The sequence below is a fragment of the Lutjanus erythropterus genome, chromosome 17 (genome assembly GCF_056507025.1).
Source record: "Lutjanus erythropterus isolate fLutEry1 chromosome 17, fLutEry1.hap2, whole genome shotgun sequence".
NCBI classification, from domain to species: Eukaryota; Metazoa; Chordata; class Actinopteri; order Lutjaniformes; family Lutjanidae; genus Lutjanus; species Lutjanus erythropterus.
In genome coordinates this window covers 26235550-26249644 of record NC_139333.1, presented here as the reverse complement: position 1 = coordinate 26249644, position 14095 = coordinate 26235550, and the positions used below count along the sequence as shown (strand labels likewise).

At 36.9% G+C, this 14095-nt stretch overlaps 1 protein-coding gene across 4 annotated transcripts in view; it reads left to right on the top strand.

Annotated features, from left to right (window-relative positions):
- LOC146312328 (rho GTPase-activating protein 44-like) overlaps positions 1-14095 on the top strand; it is a 102414-nt gene that overhangs the window by 58170 nt on the left and 30149 nt on the right. For 3 of the 4 annotated variants that reach the window (XM_084741691.1, XM_084741689.1, XM_084741692.1), the window contains exons 1-6: positions 213-350; positions 5219-5258; positions 6673-6792; positions 7228-7304; positions 8765-8876; positions 11280-11356. In XM_084741691.1, the coding sequence (XP_084597817.1) occupies positions 289-350; positions 5219-5258; positions 6673-6792; positions 7228-7304; positions 8765-8876; positions 11280-11356 (488 nt within the window). In that variant the 5' untranslated portion in view covers positions 213-288. Of the gene's footprint in view, positions 1-212; positions 351-5218; positions 5259-6672; positions 6793-7227; positions 7305-8764; positions 8877-11279; positions 11357-14095 lie in introns of those variants that run through there. The other variant, XM_084741690.1, reaches the window with a different exon arrangement.

The window sequence follows — 14095 nt, the reverse complement described above, 5'->3', positions numbered from 1 at the left end:
TTTATATGAGTGTGTGTGTGTGTGTGTGTGTGTCTGCAGTGACAGAGGTGAGAACGTGAAGGACTCACACACAGGTTGGTGGGTGATGAGAGAAAGAGTGAAAGGACCAGATCGTCAGGTCTCATTCTTCAGGCTGCCCTCCCCCCATCCCCTCTCTCTCTCTCTCTCTCTCTCTGCCTTGCTCTTTCACTCCCTCTTTCTCCTCCTTCTGTTGCTCCACTTTCTCCCCTCGCCGCCGCTCGGCTCCTGCCTGAAAACAGGTGGTTCTCCCTCCTGCTAGCAGGGGGGATGTGGAAGAGAAAGCTGCAGATCAGCAGGACTAGAGCCTCACGCAGGAACAGCACGGCTCTGTAAGTCCACACAGCCACAGCGGGCCGTCCGCCATGGTGCTTTTTATTTTTGACTAAATTATAGTTAAAGCCTGTTTGTGCCAGGAGGATACAATCAGTGGTTGTTCAGGAAGTGAGGTGAGGCAGGATTCACTGGTTTGCTGTTTGCTGTCGTATGTTATGGATTCTTGAACTTAGCGTCTTTAAAAACATCCAGAAATTAGCTTCTGTTATAGTGTGTTTTGAACCATTGTACTGGTATTTCATAGCATGTTTTTTAATTTCATTTTTGGTTGGTATCATTTTCTGATAAGGCTGCCTTTATAAAGGGCTAAAAAGTTATAACTGTGGCTTTATTAATTGCTGATGATTACTTTACTAATGTTTTATAGACAGGCTTGGAGCATAACGGATTACACCTAACTGGATTGTGTAATCTAGATACCAAAAAGCTGTAGCTGTATTCCATTACAGTTATAGAGAAAAAAGACATAAACCAATTACAGATGCATCTTGAAAAAATTGGGATTATTGGCAGGATGACAATTTTTAAATAAAGAATGATATACTGCCACGCACAGTGATCACACAGCTGCCAATTCATTATCATAACCTGTAGAGAAAAACTGCTTCACTGGGTGGAAATTTCACCATTTTTGTCTTTAAATCAATCAATAAATTGCACACAACAAAGAAAAGAACAGCTGGATGAACTAATAAACCCAACAACAAACATAAAATGGAGCTGCAATGATTAATCTATAGTTAACTGACTATTATTTTGAGTCATTTTTCAATTGAAAAAGCCAAAATTCTGTTTTCAGCTTCTTAAATGTGAATATTTTCTGTTTTTTTTACTCCTCTCTGACAGTAAAACGGAATATCTTTGAGTTGTGGACAAAACAAGACATTTGAGGATGTCATCTTGAGCTTTTATTAATATTTTTCATAATTTCCCAACATTCTGAGAAGGAAAATAATCATTTGTTGCAGCCCAACTGTCAACAACTATATCTCCTCCTGTGGATACCCATTTATAAACTGATAATAAATGATAATATACTAAAACAGTTATAACAATGGCCTCACGTGAAAAGTCATACTTCTTGATAAATACTGTAAATAGGTAAATGTCATTTACCTATCAAATGTCATTATAGCAGCGTACAACAGCATTATAAACTGTAGAAATAAAATATTTACAGCCTAAAAATGAGAGAAAGTGTTCAGAAAGAAGTATGTGGTCCTACTTGGGTAGTAATTATTGGAAAGTATGAATTTTCTTAAAACAGCAGCTCCTTTCAAACACAAGTAAGGATTTATTTGTTATTCTTTTGGTATTATGAACATTATTCTTTTATATATGTTGACTTTTATGCTTCCTGTAGACAAAGTTCACATTTTTTAATGTTTATCTGTGTAAAAAAAAACTCCAAACAATTTGTCAATTAATTAGTAAATTAGTTTTAAGTGTAAGTATTAAATTAGTAAAAGTAAAAAAATCCAAACTTTCTAGTCCCAGCCAGTCAGATGTGATGATTTGCGGCTTCTCTTTATTTTCATTTAAATGGAATATAACTGGAAATCTGCAATGAGCTTTTTAAACTAAATCATCAGATTAATTGATAATGGAAATAATCATTAGTTGCACCCTTAGAGTCTAGATAAGTATTTATTTATTTGTTTGTTTGTTTGTTTATTTGTTTATTTACCAGCGACAGTGCTCAGTAATCAACATTGCAGTTCACAGTTTAACACAAATGTGCCAGAGTTAGCTAGGAAACTAATTTTCTTTTAACTTTTAATTTACTTTTAAATAAAGATGTTTCTGTTGTCCAGATGCTTTGCTGCATTATTTCAGAGGGATCTTATAAATTAAACTGACTGAAGTATTATTATGATTTTATTAACCATGAAGCTGATGTAAACACTTAAGTAGAACCTCATCCCTTTTTCTTGTCTCGCCGATCTGTTCTGATCACTTTACTTAGTTTTAAAATGTCTTACAAGTGTGTGGTCAAAGAGTATTTTAACTCAGTCAACTGAAGAGGCGTTCACTGTCCTCTCAGGTGACGTATTTTACAGCTTCTTCTACCTGTTTAACAAGAAGTCTGATCCTGCGGAGCTGAAGAAATTCACCTCAGATTGACCTCACACTTATTAATCCTATTGTTTTAATCGCTTTTGACAGGAGAGTCGCATCTCAGCCAATAAAAATCAACATAAAAACATTATTGTGTGTTTTTTGGCATGGATGATCAAAAGATGTTGGGCTGAAATGTTAGTGACACGATGTCCGAACATGTTCTGCCTGTTGCTGTCAGCAGGGTGTGAACAGGTTGTAAATCACCATACAGGTTTTCTGCTGCTTCATGACTATTTATCTCCAAAATCAGAGGTGGGAAAATAACATTGCACGTCTCGTTGCCACGCTCTGATTTCCCATGTTGATTTCTGTGATTTCTGTAACTGAAGTTCACGAGTTCACTCACGTGTTTTATCTCTGAGGACAATATTACAATAAAGAGGATTTTAATGTTGAGATGCTTTTATGGAAAGTGATGTTTGATGTATAATCGGTGTGTGTGGATTCTGCTGTGGCTGCATGGTTCTGGTTTTAATGATGTGAATTAATGTGTAAAACAAGCAAAAAAACCAAAACAGTTATAACAATGGCCTCATGTGAGATAAACAGATTTATAGGGATTTATAGATTAAGATGTAAAAAGGAAATAGAAAAGGAGAAATTATTTCTAAAAATGGCACAGAGAAGCTGAAGTGCGGGTCTGAATGAGATGGATTCTTTCTCCTTTTCTTGTAGATTTTGACTTTTGTATCTCGACGTTCTGCTTCACGTCAGATCAAAGTATTGCTGTAATGTTCTCTAAAGGCCACGACACTCCAGGCTACGTTTTTCTCCAGAGTACATCTTGTACTTTGTTATTAACCTTTAGCTCCTCGTAGCCTCGCATGTTGTAACGTCCACATTGATTTAGGTCAAGCTGTCGATCTGAGTCGATCAGTGTTTCTTTTCACACCTCGCTCTCTCTGTGTGCTGGCCTTGAGGTCTGCAGATGACTACATGCTGTGACTTTTCAAAAAAAATGTCCTGAAGGAACTGATAATCTAACAACTCAGGGAATATTATTACAGAACTGTCTTTCGTTAAGCTGACAGTGTTTTATATCTTTCTTTTTGCCAATAAATCCCATGAGGAAACCATAACGGTTGTCCAAAACCAAAATACATTAGTGAGCCACGCTGATGCATTAGATCACATTTATTTATTACCATGAACACACATGTTATACTTTATTTTGACTCAGTCCTACACACACATCATCCTGCTGCGACAAACACTCACCAGAACACCAAACATACATTCATCCGCTGCTGAAAATAGTCCCCAACAAATACACTATTTCCTCAAGTTTGAGTCACGTTTTCTGGAATCTAAAGTGAGCAGCTGTTTTAGTAAATCACTAAGCCTTTTTTAAATGTTAAACAAAATATTCCTGACTTGATTTATGTCTTCAGTATGGACCAGTGGATGTGGGGTTGAGTGTGACAGACAGAGTATGGAAGTCAAAGATATTTTAGTGGTGGATTAACCAGTCATTTTGGACTTTTTGTATATTTTGTTCTTACTAATAATTCCTTATCCTATGACAACAGTTTTTCATCTTAACCTGCTTCAAAAATGTGAATAATCTGTTTTTCGTTCAACTATGAATTAGTGACCTGTTTTTAAAGATTTAAATCTTCAATTTATTCACATTACTCAGACTGTTGAATGAATTGCAATGAAATTTGGTTAATTAACACAAGCTAACTAGCTGGGTATTTTACACTTTACACACACACTTTTCCACATAGATAAGCATAACATATAGCATATCTATGTACAGGAAGGTTCCACCAAGCTTGCTGTTATTGGACCACAGAGCAAAAAGGGGCAGGAATTAGGAAGGGTTAATTGCTAATGATTTCTTTGCATGCTAACAAATGCTCAAATAAGAATGAGCATGGTACACATTATACTTGCTAAACATTAAACATTATTGTGAGGATGGTAGCATGCTAATATTAACATTCTGCTCAATGCATCACTGTGTGCAGACTCACAAAGCTGCTAACATGACTGCAAACCCTCAATCTTGTTTCATAATTGTTTTATTACTTTGTCAGGAAATTGATGAACAACATTTCTCATGGAGTGATGTTGTATCTTAGTAGTAATCATATTATCTGGCAGTTATTCTATTATCAGTTGATATATGTCATGGTTCTGGCTCATAGCGTACTCTGAGACGATCTTTCATGTGGTGAATTTAGCATGAACCGTTTCTAATTTTGGCCCCGTGGAGATGTGTATAATGTTGACTGCTGAGGTATTTAACTTTGTGAGACACTTGTGTTCTCTGTCATTGTAAATTCAAGCCAAGACAAAATAATTCTGAGAAATATATCTCAAGGGTGCAACAGAAAAAAGAAAAGCTGAACAAAAAGCTCTCAGGACGAGGATCCCTCTTCCAGGACATGTACATATGCATTTAATTTCATATATATAAAGAGACTGACTGAGTCAGCGTCGATCTGTACGTCCAAAAAGCATCCCGAGTGACAGTCAAGCTCTGGTTTCTGTCAGATTTCCAACCTGAGACAGCTTTAGGCCCCTTGAAACTGTTGAAAAATAAACATTCCTGCCGCATGATTTGCTCCAGGCTGCAACTGCAATATTATTTATTATGTGCACAAAAATTAATGATGTAATTACATTGATAGAGTAGTATGTGTGTATGTTGCCCAGTTCCCACGGTAACGAGTTATGTAATTTAGTAATTCCCCCCCTAACTCCACCCTAACAGCCTCCTTTTTTTCTCTTCCAGGGCTGAAAAAACAGAAGTACTGAGCGAAGACCTACTACAGGTACTAATGAATCAAGTGTGTGTGTGTGTGTGTGTGTGTGTGTGTGTGTGTGTGTGTGTGTGTGTGTGTGTGTGTGTGTGTGTGTGTGTGTGTGTGTGTGTGTGTGTGTGTGTGTGTGTGTGTGTGAGAGAGAGAGAGAGAGAGAGAGATCCCTCAGTATCGGCATGATGTTTGCTACCTCTAGTAGGAAAAATCATTATTGGTGCAAAGTATTCAGTGTGCATAAAATGAGTTTTTCAGATGTCCTCGGGCAACATTAATGAGCGCTGAAATTGAGCCTCTTTGTGAGACAAAAGGCTGAACGTCCCCACTGATTGACTCGAGGGTGCAGCGCTGTAATTGATCTGATTAATGCCGCCCTCAGTGGCAGCGACTTCAGTTCCACTGAGCTGGTTTAATAATGAAACGAGGGGCATTTAAGTGAGACAGGTAATGGTGTTGTGTAAGAGTCACCGGCTTGTTTTGATACGAGTATTTTTAGAGACAAACAGCTCAGACTGACAGCTGCACAGCCTGTATTTATTAATCAGACTGGATTTTAGCTCCAGGCTTTAAGTGCCTGCATGTGCATGTCTGTAACTGCCAGTGGAGACGTCCTGAAACTGGCGTTATGTGTGAATCTGTAGTTGAAGTATGGCAAACAGTTTTATCATTTAATCAGCAGCTGTAATAGCAATTGACCCTTCTAAGTCCCGCCCCTTTTTGCTCTGAGCTCCAATCCTTTACCTGTAAAATCGACAAATCGGTTGATATTAACAAACAGAATGTAAAGAAGATTGTTTCTATTTATTTGTAAGTTTTATATTGTTTTTTAATTTATAGGTATTTATAATTATTAACAATACCACTGAAAGTCATGTTATTTTGTATTTCTTTATATATAAATTTTATTTTTATAGCAACTTTCGAAACATACTTACAAAGTGCTTCACAACAGCAAAATTAAAATAGAATCTAACAATAAAAGTACATAATATATATATGTATATATATATATATATATATGTGTGTGTGTGTGTGTGTATGTATATAGATTTTTATTCATAGTTATTTATAATTATTAAAAATACCAACACTGTAAAAACAAAGTTGAGGCAACCCAAAATTTCAAGGCAACTTATTGCAATAGATTTTTTGAGTTTTGAGCCCAAGTCAGTCTCTTAAGTTTTGAAATCAACTAAAAAAGTTTTGCAGACCTATAATCTTTTTTACTTTTCTTGTTTGTAACAAATTGTTTCACACACATCTTAAATCAACATTCTGACATATTGAAATGTAATTTCCAGCAGTGAAAACTAAAAATCTACCTGTCATTCCTACTGATTAAATGTTAAAATGTCATGTAACAGTTGCAGTGGATGTGTGTCTGTTATCTCTTCTCACTGAGGTCTGCGTGTCTTTTGTTTCCTGTCAGGTGGAGAAGCGTCTGGAGCTGGTCAAGCAGGTTTCCCACAGCACACACAAGAAGTTGACCGCCTGTCTGCAGGGCCAGCAGGGCGTGGACGTGGACAAGAAGTCTGTCAGGTCACCCTCGGTGAGAAGCAGCACGGAGTCGGCGGGAAGAAACAACACAGAAACACATTCATAATAAAAGTATTACTAAAACGTTTGGAATAGATAAAGCTGGCCAAGGAAAAGTGAGAACAAAAAGCAAATGTTTTGATTAATTACCAAAAAATGTGACGATAAAAAAAGGCGCTTAATTACAAAATATCTCCTGGATCACAATTAACAATAAACACATATCACACAATGATATTTAACAGTTTGAGAGAGGACAGGGATGGATTTTTTCCTTCAGGTCCTTCATGTTTGTGTGTGTATCTTTGCAGCAACATGTGTGTTACAGTTTGTGTGTTTATTACAGTTTGGTTTTTTTTGCCCAGTGTTGAATGACACATCGAGCAGAGAGAGTGTGACGGCTGATTCATCGTTTGTTTGTGTGTGTTTTTTTTTTCTCTCCGTGCAGAAGAAGCTTCCTCTCACAACACTCGCACAATGTATGGTGGAGGGGGCGGCCGTGCTCGGGGACGAGTCTCTACTAGGGTGAGAACACACACACACACACACACACACACACACACACACACACAAACACAAACACACACACAGTAATTTACATCATCTTTTGTCTGCAACACTGGCAGCAGTTTCTTTCTAAAAGCGCTGACATGGAAAGGAATGTTTTTATCAGCTGGTGACCCGGAAATCATTTTCCATTCATGTCCATAAATACAGTCAGATGAGGGCAAAACTTCTCTACTGTAATTTACACTTCTTTTACTGCTCTTCTACTAATCTACTTCTTGTTCTTGGCTGGACTGCAACAGCAGGGCCAGTCCTACAAATTCACTTGTCCATTACTGACTGACTGAGCAGCTGGGGGAAAAAGTTAAATCTTTAAACTATTGGTGCATCTGGTTGAGTAGGAGGTTCCCCATTGGCTGTTGCTCTCACAGAGCAGCTGCCCCAGAAACAAATGTGTGTTTTTGCATCCCCACTATTTGATAACACTTCAAAACTTTGCTATTTTCAACCCACTGGAGTTTTAAACAGCTTTATTAAACAGCTCTGTTAACTACTCAAGTCTGATTGGTCAATGAAAGCATTTTACGGTCTGTTATTTCTTTATAGCAGACTGTTGTTGTGAAGAACCTAAAATAAACACAGTAAGCAGAAAAATAAAAATTTTCAAGCCATTTGGCCGCTGGACAAAAAAGTTAAATTTGCAGCCAATCACCTTGACTGTTCAGAAGATCTGCAGATATTTGCAAATCATAATGTGAAGTCCATAAGTTTAATTAAACTTCTTTAAAACTCATTTCTGTTGTGTTCTGTGTGTTTTGCAGTGTTGATTGTGTTTGGTTGTGTTTTCTCACTTTACAGCTCTTTTTCTAAATGCTGCGTGAAGCTGTTTTATTTACCTGTTTTTTTGGGGGGGGGTGGGGGGGGGTTGTATTTGCTTGTCTTTTGTCTATTTGCAAGCGTTCTTAAAGGGTCAGTGTGTAGGATTTAGTGGCATCTAGTGGTGAACTTGCACATTACAAACATCCCATCTCACTCTCTCCTTCCATGCATGTAGAAGAAACTGTGGTAGTCACTTTGGTTGCAGTTAACGTCTATATGACAATAAAAAAATCTGTGGAATAAATTAGTCTTCTCTAACTCTTTTGCAAACACAATAACCTCTGAGGACAGAACCGTCTGTGTGTTTTATGTCAGATAATAGAGAAAAATGTTTTATATGTTGATGTCAAGCTACATTCATGTCCACCGCTGATGTGAATTACACTCTATTACATCACTCGCTGCATTAATTCATACAGGACGTATATGGGCATCAGTGTTTGTTACAGAGATATTGCATGAATATCAGCGACATATAAAACACTTTGTATTATTTAGAACTGTGACAGCCTCAGAGACCTCCATCTCACATTGTGACGCAGGCTCTGTGTTTGATCATCACGCTCTCTGATGTTTGCCGGTCCTGTTGTCTGTTGCAGGAAGATGCTGAAGCTCTGTGGCGAGACGCAGGAAAGACTCGCCCAGGAGCTCATCTTGTTCGAGCTCACCATCGAGAGAGACGTCATCGAGCCGCTGTACGACCTCGCAGAGGTATGAAAATGGTGCCACACGAAGGACTGTGTAACGAATGGACTGCGGTGACGTTAACAGCAACAACAAATTACATCCCCAGTTCCAAAAAAGTTGGCAGATTGGATAAAACAGAAATAAAAGCAGAATGCAATGATTTGCAAATCATTTTTGACCTATGTTCAGTGTAATTGGAATGTGTTGCAAGCATCAAATTCAGAATGAGTGTATATTTACAAAAAACAACAAAATTAATCAGTTTGAACATTAAATATCTTGTCTTTGTATTGTATTAAATTTAATATAAGTCAAAGTTTTTGCAGATCATTGCATTCTATTTTTATTTACATTTTACACAGCATCCCAGCTTTTTTGGAATTGATGTTGTATAATTTTTAATCAGAAAAAGACACTAAAGTGTACTGTGTGTGGTCCCTGTGATCTGACGTATTAGGTTTTGCAAGATTTTATTAGCTTACACAATAGAAAAAAAAAAACATAATGCAATAATGCGGACGACATGAAGAGCAAAAGAGAACAAAACAAAAAGGACCTACTACAAATAAAACAACAGAATAAACTGAGAAGGGGGCACAAAGCATAAATAAAATACCACATAAATACACATACATTGTTATTATAAGAATGTCAATATTTGCTTCCTATTATGTTCCAAAATAGAGAAAAAAAAAAGATTCTCACAACAGAAAAGTACCTGCTTCATTTTTCCACAGTAATTATTATCCATGAGTTTTGAAGTGTAGCTGATGTGGAATAATGTCTGTGTTCTGTGTATAATTTTGTGGTCTGGGAACCAATCTCCTTTTGTCTGATAAAGATTTAGCCTCTGGGGGCAACAGGCAACGTTTCAGGACTTCCGGTGTAGCCAGAGAATATCCTGATAACAGAAAGGATATCTAGGCCAAGACTTCCTCTTCTGTTCACATTCTGATTAGGAATTTGAGAGGCAAGAGAGCAGTTTGAGATTAATCTCTATAAACAGATATCTGAATAAACAGTACTGGTCAAAAGTCTGGACACGGTTTTTTATTCCATGTTCTTTCTTTATTTTTAAGATGAAATGGTTCAGATTATATCAACAGTGTGCAAAAAGCAAAACATGGCTACACTGATGAATCAAAAATATTAAAAAGCAATAAACACAAACAAACACATTTTGCTTAGTTTTTTTCTTACTACATAAATCCAAATAATTGCAAATTTCATAGTTTGGTGTCTCCAGTATTAATCTACAAAATAGAAAGTTAATAAATAATAATCATGAAAAAACATTGAGGATGTGTCTAAACTTTTAGCTGGTACTGTGAATGCAGATAAATTAAAAGAAAAAGCTAATAAAATGCTAAATGATCATCAGATGATCACAAATACAAACAGAAACCAGAACAGCTCTGATACCAAAGTCTGGTCTCCTGCCTACAGATTCTGCATTAATATGCAGATATCTGCTCCCTGAGATTGTGTTGTGTAAATTAAGCCACCAAGTTTTTTTTCCATATATCCTCTTAATGTTTTAATTAAAATCTCTGTGACAGATTTATAGAGAATTTTTCACAGCTACCATAGAGAGAACACAATTTTTAAGAAAAGACAGACACTGATTATGCACATTTTTCACTTCATATCATCTCCAGACTCTTAATGCAGCCCATCATTTACAGATGCTGTTAAATCCCCTTATATATAATGTGTAATAATTTTAAAAAAATTCAACAGACAATAATATGAATTTGTATTCAGGCCATTGTGTAAAAAAAAAAAAAGAAAGGAAACAGACCAGGGGTAGGGGTTATTCTAAGATTAAAGTGGGAAATTTACAAGAAACAACCTCTGATATCCTCCTGAAAATGTGACTTTAACCTCATAGAATCTCAAAGCTTCTTATTGCAATATTATAACTTTATAATCTCTGAGAATATCCAAGTTTCCTTCTTAGAAATTTACAACTTTAATCTCAGAAATTCTCATTTTTTCTAAGAATATTCCCACCCTGCAATTACCTACAATGGCACTAATTGACTAAGACATACAATAAGAAATATAAATGCATGAAACATGAGACAATAAGAGAAACATAGCTGATTTGAGGGTGTTATTTTAGAGTTTAGTCTTCTGCCTAAAGTCCCTGAACATCTAACATCTCAGTCAAACCTTCACTTTAATGTCTCTGTTGAAAATCATGTAAACACGGCTGCACCTACATGTGTCTAATGCAGGATTTACTGCACATTAATCTCTGATTCCTCTCTAAATCAGCCAGTAAACTAATCTTTATGAAAGCAGATGTACAGAGCTGAGTTCTGCTACAACAGGTGCAAACCCTCTGACAATGCTGCGTCTGTTTCTCGTCCTCTTTCACACCAACAAACAACAGACTGAAGTGAAAACTCTCTGTCCTCTCAGGTGGAAATCCCAAACATCCAGAAACAAAGGAAACATTTAGCGAAACTGGTCCTGGACATGGACTCCGCTCGCACACGGTGAGTAAGTTACAATGTGCGACTCTTTTTTGTGTGTGTGTGAGAAAGAGAGTTGGCTGTGATCGGGGAAACTTCATCCCCTGTGAATAGGCCGGTCCTGAAGCTTCCCACTGAATGTCACTGGGATTTGATTGCACACAGTGAAGTTGTACTCATGTACGTCTGGACCTGCCAACACTCCTAACACCACGGTCTGCTGTCAGAGTGTGAAAACCAAACTTAATGCCAGTTTTGGCTGATTTGATTCTTTTTCCTTAAGACTTAATTAAGGCTGTGACTGTATAATATGTTCACTTTCTCATGAAAGTCTTTATTAGCCTGTATCGGTCTGAGCAGACTACTAAAAACATGAAAAATCCATAATGATAACTTGATATTTAACTTGAAATTGTATAGGAGTGATGGTTCGAACGTATCTGCAGAAAGGAGTCCAGATTGGCAGGAAATATTAAATCAACTTTATCCAGTTTTGACACGATTATACTGTTGTACCAGTATTGTGGACGTGACACCTGTATTCTGCAAACAGCTGTTACAGTTAAAGAAATGAGTTACCTGGCTGAGAACTTGAAGGTGTGCAGCCTGTCGCCTGCAGCTCTTCATCTAACAGCTACCTGTGAAAATGCAAAAATGCAGAAAATAACTTATCTTTGTTACGAGCCTAAAGTTTGGGCGAGGTGTAACAATAATTTAAAGTAATCCAGGGAAAAGGGAAGAAAGGGATACTTAGGCTAATGTACAAAGGTTGTTTTTATTAATAAATTAAGGTCAAGATAAGTTAGCATAAAATTAAGTTATGCAAACATTTAATGACAGCAAGAAATGTTGACCTAAAATACTTAACTAGAGACAGCTAGTGTTTTTATGTGCTAGTGTTTATTAGCCATGGAAGCTAGCAAAACATATGGGATGATACAGTTAGCTAGTGTTCCTGCTAGCGATGGAAGCTAGCAAAACATGAGTTGATAACTAATGTCACTGCCCCAGGGAGGCTAGCAAAACATAAAAGACAAAGAACACACCAAATTGGCCAAACCTGGCCCAAATGCTAGCATTCTGCAAGCCACAAACAGCCTGTCACCACAGGACTACAACACATACACACGGACTGACCTTTGCCTTTGGCCCTGTTCTGCTGCACACTGCTTGCTTTTGAACCACCCTGATTACTGATTGAGCACACCTGAACACACCTGCTGCCAATCACCTGCTGCAGCAGCATTATGGGAGGAGAGGTGCAGCACAGAGCACAGACACAACACTATTGCACATAACATCTTGATTTTTAGACACATTTTTGATGAACTATAGGCACAAGTGCCTGCAGATCGGCTTGGGGTCCTGCAGTCACAGATTACATTACACATTATGATTGGTTGTACATCACAAAGTTGACAGAAATTTGAAGCAGTAGAAGAAGAGGAAGAAGGAAAAGATGATACATTTTTGCACATTTCACAAAATGCTTCAATGCACAATACTCCAAAAAGTAAAAACTAGAAACTCCTTCGAGCCTGGGTTGTTGTGTGAATATCTTTAACTGAAGCAACACTTAGTTGTGTCACATTCAAGGTCTGAAAAGAAAAATGGTTGGATATTTTAAGGGACAGCTGGTATGGGATTCAAATGCTGAAGACACAACTGAGGTTTCTGTCGAGACAGGGCAGAATACTGATTTGTCCCAGTCTTGCAGCATTTATGACTTACAGCGTTTCATTTGTGAGTCGTACATAGAATTTGATGCTGTACTTTTTCTATTAAGTAATGGAGCAGCTCATGTTCCAGACTGCAACAGCACATTTGCGTCCAGCAGGCCAGAACATAATTAAATAAAGAATTATGAAAAAGAACAGATGGAACGCTGTCTACAAATATATTAAACTTATTAAAAGTCTTCATGAAAATATCTATCTGGTATTGTATTATTTAGAGAATTTAAAACATAAAACTCTGTTTAAATTGAATGCATTAGTTGTAGATCTTTTTTTAATAGTTCAGTAACACAATCAACATTTGGTCACACAGCAACCGTGAAACTCTTGTGAGATTTGTGCGCCTTGTTTCTTTATTATGTGAGATGTACAAATGAATCTGTTGTTAAGATCTGCTCACCTTTAGGGACAAACATGACCTGGTTAGGGTAAAATAAATCCTCTGTGCTGATATTCTTGAGGCTTAAAGACTAATTTTAAAATAGATATTTGATGTAATTTCCAAAGCGTCAGTATAAAGATGATTAATTTTTTTGTTCAAAAGGTTTTTGATAAATTGATGTTTTGACATATCTGAGACAACAACAAGAAGAAACAGCACAAATATATGAAATTTTGTAGTTTAGAGCTGTTGTTCTCCAGGTCCAAATATATGAGAAACTCTCCAGATACTCCACATTACAAAAACTGAGTATGAATAAATAAAAAGCAATCAGGAAACCAAAACAGTAGAAATATTAGAGGCAATAAAAGGGGAAGAAATATTTAACTCTAAACATGATATATAACGTAATGCTCCCGCAGGACTTTAATATAAGTTTTTTCCTTTTTTGATAACTATATTGAAATTAAGAGTAAGAATTTATCAGTAGAAAGGTTTAATTGGAAACACGCAGCAGAATTCTTTAGTATCAGCGTTTGCACTGAGTCTGCAGCACATCATGCTGTAAAACTCAATCTTCACAGCCTCCCGGGGTTCAAATACCACAGACCGCTCACTGATTCATGCTCAGCCACGTTGCACAAA